Here is a 22,561-nt window from a genome sequence, read left to right on the forward strand (position 1 = left end):
TCTGTTTCTAACTCCGTGTTTCCTAACCTGTGTGCCTCCAGCTGTTGCAAAACTATAACTCCCAGCATGCACTAACAGACCATGCATGCTGGGAGTTGTGGTTTTGCAACAGCTGGTGCACCCCCCCCCCTGTGAATGTACAGGGTACATTCACATGGGCGAGGCTTTTACAGTGGGTTTCTCGCATCTTGAGATGCAGCAAATTTTGCGCCGGGAAACTCGCTGTAATCCCCCGCCCATGTGACTGTACCCTAAAAACACTACACTACACTAACACAAAATAAAATAAAAAGTTAAAAACACTACATATACACATACCCCTACACAGCTCCCCTCCCCCAATAAGAACGTTCGGTACGCCACTGTATCCAAAGCAGAGCCTCCAGCTGTTGAAAAACAACAACTCCCAGTATTGCCGGACAGCCGTTGACTGTCCACGCATGCTGGGAGTTTTGCAACAGCTGGAGGCACCCTGTTTGGGAATCACTGGCGTAGAATACCCCTATGTCCACCCCTATGCAAATCCCTAATTTAGGCCTCAAATGCGCACGGCGCTCTCACTTTGGAGCCCTGTCGTATTTCAAGGCAACAGTTTAGGGCGACATATGGGGTATCGCCGTACTCGGGAGAAATTGCGTTACAAGGTTTGGGGGGCGTTTTCTTCTTTAACCCTTCATGAAAAGGAAATGTTGGGGTCTACACCAGAATGTTAGTGTAAAAAAATTTAATTTTTGACACTAACATGCTGATGTTGCCCTATACTTTACATTTTCACAAGAGGTAAAAGGGAAAAAAAGCCCCCCAAAATTTGTAACGCAATTTCTCCCGACTACAGAGATACCCCATATGTGAGCGCAAAGTGCTCTGGGGGCGCACAAGGCCCAGAAGGGAGAGCGCACCATGTACATTTGAGGTGATTTGCACAGGGGTGGCTGATTGTTACAGCGGTTTTGACACAAAAAAAAACAAAACCCCACATGTGACCCCATTTCGGAAACGACACCCCTCACGGAATGTAATGAGGGGTGCAGTGAGAATTTACCCCCCACAGGTGTCTGACGGATCTTTGGAACAGTGGTCCGGGAAAATGAAAACTTGTACAGCCCACTGTTCCAAAGATCTGTCAGACACCAGTGGGGGGCAAATGCTCACTGTACCCCTTGTTACGTTCCTCAAGGGGTCTCGTTTCCAAAATGGTATGCCATGTGTTTTTTTTTTGCTGTTCTGGCAACATAGGGGCTTCCTAAATGCGATATGCCCCCCGAGCAAAATTTGCTCTCAAAAAGCCAAATATGACTCCTTCTCTTCTGAGCATTGTAGTTCGCCCATAGTGCACTTCAGGTCAACTTATGGGGTACCTCCATACTCAGAAGAGAAGGGGTTACAAATATTGGGGGGTATTTCCTGCTATTAACCCTTGGAAAAATGTGAAATTTGGGGGGGAAACACATTTTAGTGAAAAAAAATATATATTTTTTTACATATGCAAAAGTCGTGAAACACCTGTGGGGTATTAAGGCTCACTTTATTCCTTGTTATGTTCCTCAAGGGGTCTAGTTTCCAAAATGGTATGCCATGTGAGGGTTTTTTGCTGTTCTGGCACCATAGGGGCTTCCTAAATGTAACATGCCCCCCAAAAACCATTTCAGAAAAACGTACTCTCCAAAATTCACTTATCGCTCTTTCCCTTCTGAGCCCTCTACTGTGCCCGCCGAACACTTTACATAGACATATGAGGTATGTACTTACTCGAGAGAAATCGGGCTACAAACATAAGTATACATGTTCTCCTTTTACCCCTTGTAAAAATTCAAAAATTGGGTCTACAAGAACATGCGAGTGTAAAAAATGAAGATTGTGAATTTTCTCCTTCACTTTGCTTCTATTCCTGTGAAACACCTAAACGGTTAAAATGATGACTGAATGTCATTTTGAATACTTTGGGGGGTGCAGTTTTTATAATGGGGTCTTTTGTGGGGTATTTCTAATATGAAGACCCTTCAAATCCACTTCAAACCTGAACTGGTCCCTGAAAAATAGTGAGTTTGAAAATTTTGTGAAAAATTGGAAAATTGCTGCTGAACTTTGAAGCCCTCTGGTGTCTTCCAAAAGTAAAAACTCGTCACTTTTATGATGCAGACATAAAGTAGACATATTGTATATGTGAATAAAAAATTTTTTTATTTGTAATATGCATTTTCCTTACAAGCAGAGAGCTTCAAAGTTAGAAAAATGCAAAATATTCAAATTTTTCATCAAATTTTAGGATTTTTCACAAGGAAAGGATGCAAGTTACCACAAAAATGTACCACCATGTTAAAGTAGAATATGTCACGAAAAAACTATCTCGGAATCAGAATGATAACTAAAAGCATTCCAGAGTTATTAATGTTTAAAGTGACAGTGGTCAGATGTGCAAAAAACGCTCTGGTCCTTAAGGCCAAAATGGGCTTGGTCCTGAAGGGGTTAAGGTGAAAAAGGGTTCAGTCCTTAAGGGCTTAAACGTGGGTGTAAAAATGTTAGCAACAATTTTGGCACGCAGGTTGGTTGGGGTAATCCCGACACTGATTCATTCAGACCAGTCCGGTTTTATTCCAGGTAGGCAAATTTATGAAAATATAGCAAAGGTCTTGGCCAGCATGCAGATGGCGGGGGATCCTTCCCTTTGACAGAGTGGAATGGGAATCCCTATGGCGAGCCTTGGACAGGTTTGGGTTTGGCGAAAGGTTTATTAGATGGGTGAAACTGTTATATAATGACCCAATTGCTAGTATTATAATTAATGGATGACTGATTAACTTCTTTCCACTTTCTAGGGGAACTAGACAAGGTTGCCCCCTCTCCCCACTTTTTGTATTCTTTATTGAACCACTGGCCGAGGCAGTTAGGAGGTCGGCATATATAAGGGGTTTTGGTATAAAAGGAGAGAACAATAAGGTCCTTCTATATGCCTATATGATATTATTCTTAGATAAACCAAATGAAATTATACCAATAGTTATGCAAACTTAATGAATTCGGAGAACTATCTGGAATGAAGGTTAACTGGGAGAAATCTTTTTTATTACCAGTAGTGGAAGTGACAAATATATCAGCTCAGGGGATAATATGCTTAAAAACAGGTGAATCCTTAACATATTTAGGGATAAAAATTACATCAATGAGTAATTTGTTTTTGGAAGCAAATCTTAAACCATAGAAAGAAAAAATTAAGAAAAAAGTTACTATATGGTGCAAATTACCAGGCAGATCAAGTGGTGGCACTAAAAATGATTTTTCTACAGCAGATCTTGTATGTTATCAGGGCTGTAAATTGAATGAATTTAACCCCTTCCCGACCTATGACATACCTGTACGTCATGGGTGGCAAGGTGTTCCCGACCCATGACATACAGGTACGTCATGAACATTTTTGCCGCTACTCGTGGCATCCCGCAGCGCCAGGAAAGATGGTGGCTATCACTGATAGCCAGCCATCTTACCATGCGACCACGGGGGGTTTCATCCCCCCCCTAACCCCCCCCCAGCGATCGCTGCTATCAGCTAGTCAAATCTGACTAGCTGATAGCAGCGTTTCGCTCTCAGAATACTTAGCAGCGCGCTGTGTGAGTCCCGATCACGGGGATCGGGACACACACCGCTCTGCTAAGTGTCCCTGACCCGTCCCCCGGCGTCACTTACCCGTCCGAGCGGTGTCCCGAGCGGTCCCGGCGTCCTCCATGCAGTCCCGACGGCGCTGCGTCCCGGAGGTGAGTTTCCGGCAGCAGTGCGGCATCTTCATTGGCAGCAGTGAGATCGCCGTAAAGCGATCTCACTGCTGCCTCTGGGAGTTTCAAAACTGCAACTCCCAGCATGCCCAGACGGCCTTTGGCTTTCTGGGCATGCTGGGAGTTGTAGTTTTGCAACATCTGGAGGTCCACAGTTTGGAGACCACTGTATAATGGTCTCCAATCTGTGCTCTTCCAGATGTTGCAAAACTACAACTCCCAGCATGCTCAGTCTGTCCAGGCATGCTGGGAGTTGAAGTTCTCTAACATCTGGAAGAGCACAGATTGGAGACCATTATACAGTGGTCTCCAAACTGTGGACCTCCAGATGTTGCAAAACTACAACTCCCAGCATGCCCACACTGCCCAAGCATGCTGGAAGTTGTAGTTCGGCAACATCTGATCCTTCAGATATTGCCGAACTACTACTTCCAGCATGCCTGGGCAGTCTGGGCATGCTGGGAGTTGTAGTTTTGCAACAACTGGAGGCACACTAGTTGGGAAACATTGTCCGTTTCCTAACTCAGTGCCTCCAGCTGTTGCAATTGTTGCAAAACTATAACTCCCAGCATGCACTGACAGACCATGCATGCTGGGAGTTGTAGTTTTGCAACAGCTGGAGGCTCACTGGTTTGGAAACACTAAGTTTGGTTGCAAAACACTTGAAAGTTTATTACTTAACTTAGTGTTTCCAAACCCGTGTGCCTCCAGCTGTTGCAAAACTACAACTCCCAGCATGCACGGACAGCCAAAGGGCATGCTCGGAGTTTGCAACAGCTGGATGTTTGCCCCCTCCCCCCAATGTGAATGTACAGGGTACACTCACATGGGCGGAGGTTTACAGTGAGTGCTGCAAGTTTGAGATGGCGCAAATTTTGCGCTGCAGCTCAAACTCCCAGCGGCAAACTTGCTGTGAACCTCTGCCCATGTGACTGTACCCTAAAAACACTACACTACACTGACACTAACCTAAAATAAAAAGTAAAAAACACTACATATACACATACCCCTACACAGCCCCCCTTCCCCCCAAAAAAATGAAAAACGTCTGGTACGCTACTTTTTCCAAAACGGAGCCTCCAGCTGTTGCAAAATAATAACTCCCAGTATTGCCGGACAGCCATTGACTGTCCAGGCATGCTGGGAGTTTTGCAACAGCTGGAGGCACCCTGTTTGGGAATCATTGGCATAGAATACCCCTATGTCCACCCCTATGCAAATCCCTAATTCAGGCCTCAAATGCGCATGGCGCTCTCTCACTTTGGAGCCCTGTCGTATTTCAGGGCAACAGTTTTGGGACACATATTGGGTATCGTCGTACTCGGGAGAAATTGCCTTACAAATTTTGGGGGGCTTTTTCTTCTTTAACCCCTTATGAAAAGGTGAAGTTGGGGTCTACACCAGCATGTTAGTGTAAAAAAAATAAATTTTACACACTGACATGCTGGTGTTGCCCTATACTTTTCATTTTCACAAGAGGTAAAAGGGAAAAAAGACCCTCTAAATTTGTAATGCAATTTCTCCCGAATACGGAGATACCTCATATGTGGGCGCAAAGTGCTCTGGGGGCGCACAACAAGGCCCAGAAGGGAGAGTGCACCATGTACATTTGAGGCGATTTGCACAGGGGTGGCTGATTGTTACAGCAGTTCTGAAAAACGCAAAACAATAAATATCCATATGTGACCCCATTTTGGAAACTACACCCTCACGGAATGTAATAAGGGGTGCAGTGAGAATTTACACCCCACTGGTGTATGACAGATTTTTGGAACAGTGGTCTGTGAAAATGAAAAATTAAATTTTTCATTTGCACAGTCCACCGTTTCAAAAATCTGTCAAACGCCAGTGGGGTGTAAATGCTCACTGCACCCCTTATTAAATTCCATGAGGGGTATAGTTTCCAAAATGAGGTCACATGTGGGGGGGTCCACTGTTCTGGCACCATAGGGGCTTCCTAAATGGGACATGCCCCCCAAAAACCCTTTCAGAAAAACTCACTCTCCAAAATCCCATTGTCGCTCCTTCCCTTCTGAGCCCTCTACTGCGCCCGCCGAACACTTTACATACGCATATGATGTATTTCCTTACTCGAGAGAAATTGGGTTACAAATTTTAGGGTGATTTCTCTCCTTTTACCCCTTGTAAAAATTCAAAAATTGGGTCTACAAGAAAATGCGAGTGTAAAAAATGAAGATTTAGAATTTTCTCCTTCACTTTGCTGCTATTCCTGTGAAACACCTAAAGGCTTAAAACACTTACTGAATGTCATTTTGAATACTTTGGGGAGTGCAGTTTTTATAATGGGGTCATTTATGGGGTATTTCTAATATGAAGACCCTTAAAATCCACTTCCAACCTGAACTGGTCCCTGAAAAATTACGATTTTGAAAATCTTGAGAAAAATTGGAAAATTGCTGCGGAACTTTGAAGCCCTCTGATGTCCTCCAAAAGTAAAAACTTGTCAATTTTTTTATGCAAACACAAAGTAGACATATTGTATATGTGAATCAATATGTAATTTATTTGGAATATCCATTTTCCTTTCAAGCAGAGACTTTCAAAGTTAGAAAAATGCTAAATTTTCAAAATTTTCATGACATTTTTAGATTTTTTACCAAGAAAGGATGCAAATATCAGTGAAATTTTACCAATAACATAAAGTAGAATATGTCACGAAAAAACAATCTCTGAATCAGAATGATAAGTAAAAGCATTCCAGAGTTCTTAATGTTTAAAGTGACAGTGGTCTGATTTTCAAAAAATGACCAGGTCCTGAAGGTGAAAATGGGCTGGGTCATGAAGGGGTTAATAGAGGCTTGGAAAAGCAATTTTGGGCACAAGGGGGTATTGAATTCGTACATCAACTTTATTATCAGGGGGAGTTGAGACCCTTTGAATCACTGAGACTGGATTTTAATATTGGGGAGAGGAAGGAATTTTTTTTATTTACAATTAAAGGAAGCAAGGGAGAGATATAAACATTTTTATAGGAACAAACTTTTTGCATATATTATGCAACCACAGAGCACAATTAAGTCCCTGAGGAATATTAACATAAATGCAGATGAGCGGACATGTCAAATTCCCAAAATTCCCAAGCGCCAGACAAAGTGAAGCGTTTTTAGTTTAGTTTTTCAAGCTTTTTTTTTTTTTTTTTTTTTTTTTTGTGGGGAGGTATTTACTTGCCCCCTCAAGTTTTGCCTGGACAAAAACAACCCCTAGAGGTTGCAGTGAATAAACATGCTTACTGGAAGCCTGGTATTTAGCGAACCAGGCCACATAAGGTGAAAAATTATAGGTTTTAATTTCAATTTCCCTCATCCCCCAGCTACTAATACTATTTTGGTTGTGCCGTAAATTTTATGGTAGTATGAAAGCTATCACTACAAAGTACACAAAAAACAAGCCCTCATATGACTATGGATGGAAAGATAAAAAATACAGTCATGGCCATAAATGTTGGCACGCCTAAAATTTTTCTAGAAAATGAAGTATTTCTCACAGAAAAGGATTGCAGTAACACATGTTTATTCCCTTTGTGTGTATTGGAACTAAGGATAAAAAAAAGGAAGGAAAAATAAATTGGACATAATGTCACACCAAACTCCAAAAATGGCCTGGACAAAATGGCCTGGCACCCTTAACTTAATATTTGGTTGCACACCCTTTGGGGAAAAAAAATTCAGTCGCTTTCTATAACCATCAATAAGCTTCTTGCACCTCTCAGCAGGAATGTTGGACCACTATTGCTTTTCAAACTGCTCCAGGTCTCTTATTGGAAGGCGCCTTTTCCCAACAGAAATTTTATGATCTCTCCACAGGTGTTCAATGGGATTTAGATCTGGACTCATTGCTGGCCACTTCAGAACTCTCCAGCGCTTTGTTGCCATCCATTTCTGGGTGCTTTTTGACATATGTTTGACCCAAGATCTCAGACGCAAACCCAGCTTTCTGACACTGGGCTGTACAGTGCGATCCCAAATCCATTGGTAATCCTCAGATTTCATGATGCCTTGCACACATTCAAGGCACCCAGTGCCAGAGGTAGCAAAACAACCCCAAATCATCATTGAACCTCCACCATATTTCACTGTAGGTATTGTGTTCTTTTCTTTGTAGGCCTTATTCTGTTTTCGGTAAACAGTAGAATGATGTGCTTTACCAAAAAGCTTATCTTGGTCTCATCTGTTCACAAGATGTTTTCCCAGAAGAATTTTGGCTTATCAAAGTTCATTTTGGCAAAATGTAGTCTTGCTTTTTTATGTCTCTGTGTCAGCAGTGGGGTCCTCCTGGGTCTTCTTCCATTGCGTTTAATTTCATTTAAATGTCGATGGATAGATTGCGCTAACACTGAGCCTGCAGGACAGCTTGAATATCTTTGGAACTTGTTTGGGGCTGCTTATCCATCATCCTGCTTTGACACCTTTCCTACATTTTTCTCTTCTGTCCATGCCAAAACTTCTTGATAATGTTGCGCACTGTGGACAAAGGCAAATCTAGTTCTATTGAGATGGACTTGTAAACTTGAGATTGTTGATATTTTTCCACAATTTTAGTTCTCAAATTCTCAGACAGTTCTCTTCTCCTCTTTCTGTTGTCCATGCTTAGTGTGGCACACACAGACACACAATGCAAAGACTAAGTGAACTTCTCTCCTTTTAATCTGCTTTCAGGGGTGACTTTTATATTGCCCACACCTGTTACTTGCCCCAGGTGAGTTTAACGGGGCATCACATGCTTGAAACAATCTTATTCACAACAATCTTTTTCCACAATTTTGAAAGATTGCCAAGAATTTTGTCCAGCCCATTTTTGGAGTTTGGTGTGACATTATGTCCAATTTGCTTTTTTCCCCCTCTATTTTTGGTTTAGTTCTAATACACACAAACATGTGTATAGCAAAACATGTGTTACTGCAATTCTTTTCTGTGAGAAATACTTTGTTTTCTAGAATAAGTTTAAGGGGTGCCAACATTTACAGCCATGACTGTATGTCTCCTAAAAATGAAGGAAAAAATTTAAAAGCAACAATGAAAATTGGGTGTGTCATGAAGGCCAAAATGTGCTGTGTTCTTAAAAAGTACCTGTCACCAAATAAACTTTTCTTAACTAACTCAGGCTATGTTCCCTAAAAACTACTAAGACCCCTCTCACCCCTAAAAAAAATTTCAGAGCTTTAAAAAGCTCTGTATCTTACCTTTATTCTTGCTCACATAGTGCAATCTCCCAGGAGGAGAAAGTGGGTGTTTCCCCTCAGGCATGATATCACTGAAGCCTGCTTGGGGACCACTTCCGCCCTCGCATCATTGCAGTGCTGTGATGAATAGAAGACCTCAAGCTCTGTGCATGTTTCAGTGAGGCTCTGTGCAACTTTCAATGAGGCTCTTTGAAGCTTTCAGTGAGGCTCTGTGCAGCTGTCAATCAAGCTCAGTGCAGCCAGAAGCACTTCCTGAGTTTGGTATCCTGCCAGGACGGAAGGAGACCAAACTTGTGGAAGAGAACAGAACAGAGCCACCTAGTAGATGTTTTTTCTATTACATTTTTAACATATTTATGGTGATAATTTTAAAAGAAAGTGAATGGAAACGTGTCTGCTAATTACACAAGGAACACTATATTAAAAGTGTTATTTGGTGACAGGTACTCTTTAAGAGCATTATACAGTGGGGAGAAGGGAGACTAACTATGCCGATTCAGTATCATATACATAAAAAAAAAAACACTTCTCACCTCTTGTGACAGGCTGAGCGGCAATATGACAGATCAGGCCTGGGTACCAGGAAAAAGAGGGGGGCACAGGTCCAATCTGTCATATTGCTGTTCAGCCTATCATTGGCTGAGGCAGGGCAACACTGCTTTCAGTGATACACCTATAGCTGTGTAGAGTGGTGTACTGGGTCAACCCCTTGGGATTGTAATGAATGGTGGGCTTGAGCACAGTGCACACTATAGGAAGTGTTTTTCATGATATTTACTTGGTTCACAATGTACCCTGTGAAATGTAAGGCTGTGACTACAGTCTATTATAGCAGAAGCTGGCTAAGGCACAGTAAGACACAGCATACTCCATCTTCCATCAGGTATTGCGACCTGTGCAGATATAACAACATTAAGCCCTCTAATTCACTATTAATACCACTCCTTCTATAACAACCAGTACAGTACAGAAGTATTAAATACTATGAAATAGTTTTTTTTCCTATTTTCTGTCGGTGTCTCAGTGCTGCAAACTCCACCGATCAGGAGAGCGGGGAAAAGCGGGTGGTAGCAGGCTTTACCCCATGGATCTCAGCAGTTTTACTCTCGCTGCTCCATTAAAACTTTTGACAAAACTGGTAAACTTTAAATGTAAGTTACTGTACCAATAAATTTCAAGGCTCACAATTACTTGTGGATACTTAGAGCGCCTTCTTCAGGTATCTCTAAGAGGCGCTAATGAAGAGCAAGGGGTCAAGCACTGGTGTACAATACAAAATAGAAACTGTATACAATACAAAACAGAAACACTAAAAAATAATTATTTCAATACTTACTCTTCGTCCAGTCCAATATGTCTTCCAAAGAACATTTCTAACAGGCATTCCAAAACCTCCTGACTTCCCTGATGGAGATACAACTGATTTGCAAGTAGAGAAAACCCACTTTTCTTTAAAAAAGCCTCCTTCTCTTCTTTAGATGCCCGATGAAAATATGCATTGAGTAACTAAAAATGAAATTAATATGTTTATAATGAATATTAAATAAAAAGTTTTATAATATATTAATCTCCACACACACTGTGCCTTAGTAAAGTTTTCAGACCCCTAGACATTTTTCACTTTTATGTTGTGCCAACATAAAAAAAAAAGTTTCCCCCTCATTCTGCACTCAGTACCATATGGTTCTGATTTACTTAGAGTGTTGTGTTTTCATTAGTGTGAAATGTTATTTTAGACTTGCATAATTCAACACTATTTACTATTTGGGGACACAGGCAGGGAATGTTACTACCAGATTTTTCTTAGTAGGATTTTTTATTAACTAGGTTGGGTTGTGAGAACAAGCTCCTTTTTCGGGCTTGTTGATTCGGCACACAACCTGACAAAAAAAGTCTAAATGACAAAACACATCAGACTAATCTTGCCGCTCTGTGTGGTGATGTTGATTGGATTTGCACATGTATCAATAACATATCTTCTGTTATACACTATATGTTAGGCCAAGTTCCCGGCCGTCCGTGCCACATAGCTAAAGTACTGGAGCTGGATTTCTTTTTCATTGTTTAAAAGATTGCATTGACATAAGTATTAACCCCTTAAGGACTCAGCCCATTTTGGCCTTAACCCCTTAAGGACCAATGACGTACCGGTACGTCATTGGTCCTGCTCTTCTGATATAACGCGGGGTTACACAGTAAGCCCGCGTCATATCATGGCGGGCCCGGCGTCATAGTGAAGCCGGGACCCGCCTCTAATAGCGCGCAGCGCCGATCGCGGCGCCGCGCGCTATTAACCCTTTAGCCGCACGCTCAAAGCTGAGCCGCGCGGCTAAAAGTGAAAGTGAAAGTTCCCGGCTAGCTCAGTCGGGCTGTTCGGGATAGCCGCGGCTAATCGCGGCATCCCGAACAGCTGACAGGACAGCGGGAGGGCCCCTTCCTGCCTCCTCGCTGTCCGATCGCCGAATGACTGAGATCCAGGCATGTGCAGTCATGCGGCAGAATCGTTGATCACTGGTTTCTTATGAGAAACCAGTGATCAACATAGAAGATCAGTGTGTGCAGTATTATAGGTCCCTATGGGACCTATAACACTGCAAAAAAAAAGTGAAAAAAAAAAGTGAATAAAGATCATTTAACTCCTCCCCTATTAAAAGTTTGAATCACCCCCCTTTTCCAATAAAAAAAAAAAACACAGTGTAAATAAAAATAAAAATAAACATATGTGGTATCACCGCGTGCGGAAATGTCCGAATTATAAAAATATATCATTAATTAAACCGCTCGGTCAATGGCGTGCGTGCAAAAAAATTCCAAAGTCCAAAATAGTGCATTTTTGGTCACTTTTTATATCATTTAAAAATGAATAAAAAGTGATCAATAAGTCCTATCAATGCAAAAATGGTACCGTTAAAAACTTCAGATCACGGCGCAAAAAATGAGCCCTCATACCGCCCCATACACGGAAAAATAAAAAAGTTATAGGGGTCAGAAGATGACAATTTTAAACGTATTAATTTTACTGCATGTAGTTATGATTTTTTCCAAAAGTCCGACAAAATCATACCTATATAAGTAGGGTATCATTTTAATCGTATGGACCTACAGAATACATATCAGGTGTCATTTTTACCGAAAAATGTACTACGTAGAAATGGAAGCCCCCAAAAGTTACAAAACAGCGTTTTTTTTTTCAATTTTGTCGCACAATGATTTTTTTTCCCGCTTCACCATAGATTTTTGGGCAAAATGACTGACGTCATTACAAAGTAGAATTGGTGGCGCAAAAAATAAGCCATCATATGGATTTTTAGGTGTAAATTTGAAAGAGTTATGATTTTTTAAAGGCAAGGAGCAAAAAACGAAAATGCAAAAACGGAAAAACCTCCGGTCCTTAAGGGGTTAAGGACTCAGACAATTTAATTTTTACGTTTTCATTTTTTCCTCCTCGCCTTCTAAAAATCATAACTCTTATATTTTCATCCACAGACTAGTATGAGGGCTTGTTTTTGCACGACCAGTTGTCCTTTGTAATGACATCACTCATTATATCATAAAATGTATGGCGCAACCAAAAAACACTTTTTGTGGGGAAATTAAAACGAAAAACGCAATTTTGCTAATTTTGGAAGGTTTTGTTTTCACGCCGTACAATTTATGGTAAAAATGACATGTGTTCTTTATTCTGAGGGTCAATACGATTAAAATGATACCCATTATTATATATTTTTATATTATTGTTGCGCTTAAAAAAAAATCACAAACTTTTTAACCAAATTAGTACGTTTATAATCCCTTTATTTTGATGACCTCTAACTTTTTTATTTTTCCGTATAAGTGGCGGTATGGGGGCACATTTTTTGCGCCATGAGCTGTACTTTTTTTTGATACCACATTTGCATATAAAAAACTTTTAATACATTTTTATAATTTTAGGAATTTTGGACTTTTTTTTTTTCGTTCACCGTACGGGATCATTAACATTTTATTTTAATAGTTCGGACATTTACGCACGCGGCGATACCAAATATGTCTATAAAAAATGTTTTTTGGGGGTAAAATAGGAAAAAACGGACGTTTTACTTTTTTATTGGGGGAGGGGATTTTTCACTTTTTTTTACTTTTACATTTTTTTACATTTTTTTTTACACTTGAATAGTCCCCATAGGGGACTATTCATAGCAATACCATGATTGCTAATACTGATCTGTTCTATGTATAGGACATAGAACAGATCAGTATTATCGGTCATCTCCTGCTCTGGTCTGCTCGATCACAGACCAGAGCAGGAGACGCCGGGAGCCGGACGGAGGAAGGAGAGGGGACCTCCGTCCGGCGTTCTGAATGATCGGATCCCCGCAGCAGCGCTGCGGGCGATCCGATCGTTCATTTAAATCGCGAACTGCCGCAGATGCCGGGATCTGTATTGATCCCGGTACCTGAGGGGTTAATGGCGGACGCCCGCGAAATCGCGGGCATCGGCCATTGCCGGCGGGTCCCTGGCTGCGATCAGCAGCCGGGATCAGCCGCGCATGACACGGGCATCGCTCCGATGCCCGCGGTTATGCACAGGACGTAAATGTACGTCCTGGTGCGTTAAGTACCACCTCACCAGGACGTACATTTACGTCCTGCATCCTTAAGGGGTTAAGCCTTTTAACTCGGTAGTTAGTCGAAGCAACTAACAGCCTCCAGTCTACATTCCATACATTTAAAAAGTCCAGCAGGTGCTCTGAAATGCCCGGTCATATGTATTTCCTTGCGGACTCCGCAGAAAGAGAAGACCGTGTGGACATTCTGCACAACTTCCACACATGTGAATATACCCTGAGAATTGTGGCCAAAAAGTTAAAGGGGTACTCCGGTGCTTACACATCTTATCCCCTATCCAAAGGATAGGGGATAAGATGCCTGATCGCGGGAGTCCCGCAGCTTAGGATGCCAGTGATCATGCACGCGGCACCCCGTTTGTAATCAGTCCACGGAGCGTGTTCGCTCCGGGACGGATTACCGGCGACCGCAGGGTCGGCGGCGTGTGACGTCATGCCCCCGCCCCCGTGTGACGTCACGCTCCGCCCCTCAATCCAAGCCTACAGGAGGGGGCGTGACAGCTATCACGCCCCCTCCAGTAGGCTTGCAATGAGGGGCGGAGCGTGACGTCACACGGGGGCGGAGGCGTGATGTCATACGCCACCGACCCTGCGGTCGACCGTAATCAGCCCCGGAGCGACTGGTTACAATCGGGGTCCCGCGTGCATGATCACAGGCATCCCCAGCTGCGGGACTCCCGCAATCAGGCATTGGATAGGGGATAAGATGTGTAAGCACCGGAGTACCCCTTAAATTTTTTCATCAGACCGGAGAATTTAGTTTTTTTTTACTTTTAGGTGGGCTTTTATGTGTCTTCTACTGAGGAGAGGCTTCTTTCTGTCTGCACAGTTATCTACGATGACTTATTTAATAGTATTTAATAATATTATAGTATTCATATTAAAAGAATAACCCCTTAAATAGGCACTATGAGATCCAAAAACGTTTTATATTTTCTTACTGATGAAAATTAAAGACCTTTTGTAATATGGGTGTTTAAAATTATTTTAATATTTAAGAAAGAGAACGACTCAGGAAAATCTCACAACTAGGGGTCCCCAGATCTACTGGGACAGTAATCAGTCCTGCAGCAGCATCAGGCTTGTCCATGAGTCATGGACGACAGATGGCTCATGGACAAGGCAGCTTGAGAAGACACACCTATCACCTCCCGCCACCAGAGGGGAGGTACACACTCCCTTTCCCCAAGAGGATTTTTAACACTGTGAGCTAATGAAAAGAGGTATTTTTCATTATTTATTTACCTTTATTTATTTACCTAATAAATATAGGTAATAGAGGCATAAAAATTGGATGTGCATGCTTAGGATTAGGTACTGGGTAAAATATGATTTTTTTTATGCTTTAACTTCTGAGGATGATTTCTTGATTAAAAGTAATTACAACTGAACAGCTGCGTCTGTACTGGATTCATTATGACAGCTGCAGCTGTCTATTCCTCATTTTGCTTGATTTGTTTCATTTTTTTTTTCAAAACCTACAACCAAAACTTTATAAAATACTATTGAACATAAAAGTAATATCCAAAAGGAAGCTGGTAGGTACTGTCCATGGGAAGATTTTTAGGTTCCCTACTTTTTTTTGCATATTAAAACAAACCTTGTAACTGATGTTATACTGTAAGATAGTTTACTTCTGGGACTTGCAGTTCTACTTTCTGTAGTTGCTAACCTAAGCTTATAAGGCTATTTGAAAATTATTTATTTGACTGACTAATCTGAGTAAATATACACAAGTAGTGATGGGGGGGGGGGGATACTTTTCATCAAATCGCCCACCGGAAGTAAAGTGACCGGTGCCATGCATCCTTTTCTAACAGATCCTCACTAGGCCACGCCCCCTTTGGGACATCATGCCATGCCCCCTTTCCCTGCATAGCTTCACCCCAATTTCTCTCACAGTCACACACCTAATCTCCTAATTGGATTTGAATGTTTATAGTGTGGGGGCCCCTGTGTAATATGTTAACATGTCCAGCAGCAGACTTTAAAGCAAAAACAGCTGCTGTAGAAACATTTGTCATTTTTCACACGGGAATCATAGTAGTAGTACAACAAGCTGTCACAGTATTCATTTCACATCATATAAAAACAGCTGCTCTTATATAAATATATAATGTGTGAATATATTTATCACTTTTATATCCGGTTTTCAACAGCTGCACAGAATGTTATATCAATAATTATATCACATTATATAGAAACAGCTGCTTTTTATGGTATATTCACACAGATATAATCTGATAATCCATCATTACAGCTAAATAGTTTGTTTATACAATATGGGGCTATATCAATGAATAGATACGCCTCTACATAAGGGATCTTGAATTATTTTAGTGTGGGATCTAAAACAGATCATTTATAGTATCGTACATTGCATAATATTAAACCCTTAAGGACCCATGAAATATGCGTATGTCTCCGCACTCTGGGATTTAAGGACCCATGACGTATGAGTACATCATGGCGTTTTCCGGTCTCTGCCACTCACCGGGCGGAGATCGGAACAGCATGCCTGCTGAAATCCTGTCTGTCAGCGCATGCTGGGAGTTGTAGATTTGCAACAGCTGGATGTCTCCCCCCCCCAATGTGAATGTACAGGGCACATTCACATGGGCGGAGGTTTACAGTAAGTATCCGGCTGCAAGTTTGAGCTGCGGCAAATTTTCCAGGCATGCTGTGAGTTTTAAAACAGCTGGAGGCACCGTTTGGGAATCACTGGCGTAGAATACCCCTATGTCCACCCCTATGCAACCCCTAATTTAGGCCTCAAATGGGCATGGCGCTCTCACTTTGGAGCCCTGTCGTATTTCAAGGCAACAGTTTAGGGTCACATATGGGGTATCGCCGTACTCGGAAGAAATTGTGTTACAAATTTTGGGGGGTATTTTCTGCTTTTACCCTTTTTTAAAAATGTTAAGTTTTTGGGAAAACAAGCATTTTAGGTAAAAAATAAATTTTTTTTTACATATGCAAAAGTCGTGAAACACCTGTGGGGTATAAAGGTTCACTTAACCCCTTGTTACGTTCCCCGAGGGGTCTAGTTTCCAAAATGGTATGCCATGTGGGTTATTTTTTTTGCTGTCCTGGCACCATAGGGGCTTCCTAAATGCGGCATGCCGCCAGAGCAAAATTTGCTTCCAAAAAGCCAAATGTGACTACTCCTCTTCCGAGACCTGTAGTGCGCCAGCAGAGCAATGTTCACCCCCATATGGGGTGTTTCCTGAATCGGGAGAAATTGGGCTTCAAATTTTGGGGGGTATTTTCTGCTATTACCCTTTTTAAAAATGTTAAATTTTGGGGAACACACATTTTAGGACAAATTATTATTCATTTTTTTACATTTGCGAAAGTCATGAAACAACTGTGGGGTATTAAGGCTCACTTTATCCCATGTTACATTCCCCGAGGGGTCTAGTTTTCAAAATGGTATGCCATGTTTTTTTTTTTTTTTTTTGCTGTTTTGACACCCTAGGGACTTCCTAAAGGTGACATGACCCCCAAAAACCATTTCAGAAAAATGTTCTCTCCAAAATCCCCTTGTCGCTCCTTTCCTTCTGAGACCTCTACTGTGCCCACAGAACACTTGACATACCTCATATGTCTATGTACTTACTCGAGAGAAATTGGGCTACAAATACAAGTAAATATTTTCTCCTTTTACCACTTTCAAAAATTCTAAAATTGGGTCTACAAGAACATGAGTGTAAAAAATTAAGATTTTGAATTTTCTCCTTCACTTTTCTGCTATTCCTGTGAAACACCTAAAGGGTTAAAACCCTGACTGAATGTAATTTTGAATACTTTGGGGGTGCAGTTTTTATAATGGGGTCATTTGTGGGTTATTTCTAATATGAACACCCTTCAAATCCACTTCAAAACTGAACTGGTCCCTGAAAAAAATCGAGTTTGAAAATTTTGTGAAAAATTGGAAAATTGCTGCTGAACTTTGAAGCCCTCTGATGTCTTCCAAAAGTAAAAACTCATCAATTTTATGATGTAAACATAAAGTAGACATATTGTATATGTGAATCAAATTTTTTTTATTTGTAATATACATTTTCCTTACAAGCAGAAAGCTTCAAAGTTAGAAAGATGCAAAATTTTCAAATTTTTCATCAAATTTTGGGATTTTTCACCAAGAAAGGATGCAAGTTACCACAAAAATGTACTACTATGTTAAAGTAGAATATGTCACGAAAAAACAATCTCGGAATCAAAATGATAACTAAAAGCATTCCAGAGTTATTAATGTTTAAAGTGACAGTGGTCAGATGTGCAAAAAACGCTCTGGTCCTTAAGGCCAAAATGGGCTTAGTCCTTAAGGGGTTAATATCACCTTCTTATATAGCGTACCATGACCCATAACATTAATACCACACCTAATATTGTGCCCCATCAGTCATAACATGAATACCGCCACCTAATATGTTTTATCAGCCATAATATGAATACCGCCTTCTAATATAGCATTCCATGACCTATAAAATTAACAGCACTGCCTAATATTGTGTCCCAGCAGCTATAATATAAATGACACTACTGAATATTGTGTCTCTAGGTTGAATTTGATGGACTCCTGTCTTTTTTCAACCTTACAAACTGTTACTATGTTTCCCTTTGGAGCATTCTGGGTTTTGTTTTCTTTCTTTGTAAATAATGAGATTCTCAAAGTTCACAATTTACAGTCACAGTTATTTTACTATAAGTGCTTTAGGTACTGTATACATGACAAAGATTTAGGAAAATATCATCCCCAATAATATACAATGCAACCAGGTATTGTTCCAAATGTAAGGAAAATAAATATATCCAAATCAAACTGTATAAACAGAGTTTTCCAGCAGAAGCACATTTTTTTTGTACAGAAGCCACACATTCCACAGAGTAGTGAAAACAAGGTACATGCAGGCTCTTCTATTACACCCTTTAAAACAGTGCAAAATAAGCGTATATAGATGTATCCCAGAACATATGTATAAACTAAGTGTTTACCAACAGTCAAGCCCCCTATTTCACACATTAGACACCCCTAAAAGTAACATAGATGTGTTTGTAGGGTCTATGTAAGGGATCTTGAATTATTTTAGTGTGGAATCTAAAACAGATCATTTATAGTACCGTACATTGCATAGCATTAATACCACTGCCTAATATGTCCCATCAAACATAATATTAATACCACTGCTTAATATTGTGTGCCTAGGTTGAAGTCTTTTTGCAACCTTACAAACTGTTACAATGTTTCCCTTTTGAGCATTCCGGGTTTTGTTTTCTTTCATTGTAAACCATGATATTCTCAAAGTGCACAACTTACAGTTACAGTTATTTTACACAGCTCTATAAGTGCTTTAGGTACTGTATTCATGACAAAGATTCAGGAAAATATTATCCCCAATAATATACTTTGCAACCAGGTATTGTTCCAAATGTAAGGAAAAAAATATACAACCATACAAATATTACTAACATATAAACTAAAAGAAAATACTATATTGACGATGTTATATAATTATAATACATGAAAGTGATAATAATAAAAGGACATGTATGAGCACATAGTACCGTTATATACTCGAGTATAAGCAGAGTTTTTCAGCACAATTTTTCGTGCTGAAAACGCCCCCCTCGGCTTATACTGGAGTGAACTCTCCGCCTGTCAATCCCTTCATCAGTGGTCTTCAACCTGCGGACCTCCAGATGTTGCAAAACTACAACTCCCAGCGGCTGTCCGGGCATGCTGGGTGTAGTAGTTTTGAAACCTCTGGAGGTCCGCAGGTTGAAGACCACTGCAGCCTTTATCAGACAGACCCCCCCCCCCCCCTCTTTTGTTTTCTACTCACCTCCCCTCAGCAGGAAGTTAGGGTGAGCTGGTCTGGCCCATCTATGCTGCAGGGACCGTCCGGTGGGGATGGTTAGTTGTTGCGGGCTGTTCATTTTCACCGGAGGGGCCTCTTCTCCGTGCCCGGCCCCGGAGTAGTGACATTGCCTAGAAGACAACGCACAGGGACGTCCATGCGCAACGCCCCTGTGCGTCATCGTCAAGGCAACGTCACTAGTCCGGGCCCGAAGCGTGGAGAAGAGGCCCCCCCCGGTGAAAATGGACAGCCCGCAACGACTAACCATCCCCACCGGACGGTACCTGCAGCATAGATGACACGGACCAGCTCACCCTAACTTCCCGCCGATGGCTGTCCGGGCATGCTGGGAGTTGTAGTTTTGCAACATCTGGAGGTCCGCAGGTTGAAGACCACTGATGAAGGGATTCACCAAGGTCACCTTGACTTTGCTGTATTTAGGCACTAGAACTTGTTTCCCCCCCCCCCCCCCCCCATATTGTGTGCACGCTATAACCGAGCCGGAGATGGATAGATGTTTAATACTATATACAGACAATAAAGATCACCTAAGAGGGAAATAAAGACTGGTGACACAGGTGGTAGACATGGTTAAAGCAGCGTTTTGTAACAAAGGTGCCTCCAGCTGTTGCAAAACTACAACTCCCAGCATGCCCAGACAACCTCCAAGACTTAGGAGAGGAGAAAAACCCCAGTGGAGGAAATCTATAGGGAACCATGGCTGAAGGATTGCCCTTCCCTTGAGCTTAGAGCAGTGTTTCCCAACTAGGGTGCCTCCAGCTGTTGCAAAACAAACTCCAAGCATGCCCGGACAGCCGTGGGCTGTCCGGGCGTGCTGGGAGTTGTAGTTTTGCAACATCTGGAGGTCCGCAGGTTGAAGACCACTGATGAATGGATTGACAGGCGGTGATGATGACGGGGGTCTGGATGATGTATTTCCAACCATAGGCTTAACTTTTCCAGGATTCTTGTGGTAAAATTAGGGGCCTCGGCTTATATTCGGGTCGGCTTATACTCAAGTATATACGGTAAATACTAGAGTAGGTGTATTTTAGGCTTTTGAGTCAAAGTATTTAAATGAACAGCTCCCATTCATTTAATATAAAGCTTAATTTTATACAATAAAAAGTTTACTAGAGAATGCAAGTAACAGACAAAATAATTCTGAGGCAAGGATAGCATCTCTAAGAATTATACAAACTTACATTCTATAATGAAGCCACTACCAATGTAACTGCCTGGCAGGGCTGAAAATCTTGGTATATTCTTAGGCTCTCAGTAACATGTAGTGTTCTGCTGAACTGTAAGGTTGCACATCTTCAATGTAGCTATCCATGTCAGGCGGGGTCAATTCAAACTTACAGGGCCTGAGAGCGTAAGTTTTAGTAGTAGCCAAAGTGAGCTACAGTGCTAGTGTTTGTCATTTTACTGCTGTTGTTTTAATCTCCAATAGTAGAGCTTAATTTATAAAATAAACATCTCACAAATTTGCGGTGGATTTACAAATGAGTCTATTATTTTGAGCATTTTTCTGTTTTGTTTACTTTATTTGTAAATTATAGGCATGCTAATTCCACTCCGAATTTTGGCTAAATAGTTACCAAAATTCCAAGAATTTTCCTAAGTGCCATTTGACGTTTGCCCCTAACTAGCTGATAGGAAAACAATACGAGAACAAAAAGGAATAAATTCATTGAAAAATGCACACAACATTCCATGAGATTGAGACCTTTTCGTATATTCACACTTGTAATTAAAATCTGATAATCCATCAAAACAGATGAATAGTTTGTTTATACAATATGTGCATGGGTTTAACCATCACAGAGACAAAGGAATGCAACACATTTCAAATTTGCGCTGTTTGGACATACACTAAGGTAAATACTTTCAAAATGCAAAATGTATAGTTACCTTTATTATGCACCCACTCAATAAGTGGTTAAGGTTCTATATACATAAAGATTCATGAAAATATTGTGCTATCCAGGGGCAAATGTGCCCTGTGCCTATTGTAAGTTAAAAAAATGTGTCTAATCTTAGAAGATTTAGTAACATATAAACTTAAAGAAAATACTATAATAAAAATATTAATGATGTTCTATATTTATAGCATATGATAAATAATGGCATTAAGCATTGTCAGTGACAGTAACATTAACCCCTAAAAAACCAGAGCCATTTTGGCCTTAAGGACCAGACCAATTTTATTTTTCCATTTTCATTTTTCCTCCTCGCCTTCTAAAAATCATAACTCTTTTATATTTCCATCCACAGACCCATATGAGGGCTAGTTTTTTGCGTAAACAATTGTACTTTGTAAATACATCACTTATTTTACCATAAAATGTACGGCACAACCAAACAAATATTATTTATGTGGGAAAATTAAAAAGAAAACCACAATTTAGCAAATTTTGGAAGGTTTTGTTTTCACGCTGTACACTTTTCGGTAAATACAATTAAAATGACAATTTTAATACAATTAAAATGACACACAGTGTTGTATACTTTTCTATAATTGTACCGCTTAAAAAAAACCTCAAACCATTTTAACAAAATTTGTATGTTTGAAATTGCCCTATTTTGACCACCTATAACTTTCTATTTTTTTGTATATGGGGCGGTATGAGGGCTAATTTTTTGCGCCATGATCTGTAGTTTTTAGCAGTACCACTTTTGCTTAGGTTTTACATTTTTTTTTTTTTTACTTTTAGGCCGTTCACCGTACGGGATAATTAAAGGAGTAGTCCAGTGGTGATTCAGTGGTGAGCAACTTATCCCCTATCTTAAGGATAGGGGATAAGTTGCAGATCGCGGGGGGTCCGACCGCTGGGGCCCCCTGTGATCTCCTGTACGGAGCCCCGACAGCCCGCGGGAAGGGGGCGTGTCGACCTCCGCACGAGGCGGCGGCCGACACGCCCCCTCAATACAACTCTATGGCAGAGCCGAAGCGCTGCCTTCGGCAATCTCCGGCTCTGCCATAGAGATGTATTGAGGGGGCGTGTCGGCCGCCGCCTCGTGCGGGGGTCGACACCCGCTATCTCGGCGGAGAGCCGGGGCCCCGTACAGAGAGATCGCAGGGGGCCCCAGCGGTCGGACCCCCCGCGATCTCAAACTTATCCC

General features: G+C 41.2%; 1 protein-coding gene across 4 annotated transcripts in view; it reads right to left on the reverse strand.

Annotated features, from left to right (window-relative positions):
- Positions 1–22,561, reverse strand: part of LYST (lysosomal trafficking regulator) — a 1,083,863-nt gene that overhangs the window by 575,400 nt on the left and 485,902 nt on the right. For all 4 annotated transcript variants that reach the window (XM_056566940.1, XM_056566939.1, XM_056566938.1 and 1 more), the window contains exon 24: positions 10,304–10,473. In XM_056566940.1, coding sequence (XP_056422915.1) covers positions 10,304–10,473 — 170 coding nt within the window. The remainder of the gene's footprint in view (positions 1–10,303; positions 10,474–22,561) is intronic.

Source organism: Hyla sarda, chromosome 3 (assembly GCF_029499605.1).
Source record: "Hyla sarda isolate aHylSar1 chromosome 3, aHylSar1.hap1, whole genome shotgun sequence".
Taxonomy (NCBI): domain Eukaryota; kingdom Metazoa; phylum Chordata; class Amphibia; order Anura; family Hylidae; genus Hyla; species Hyla sarda.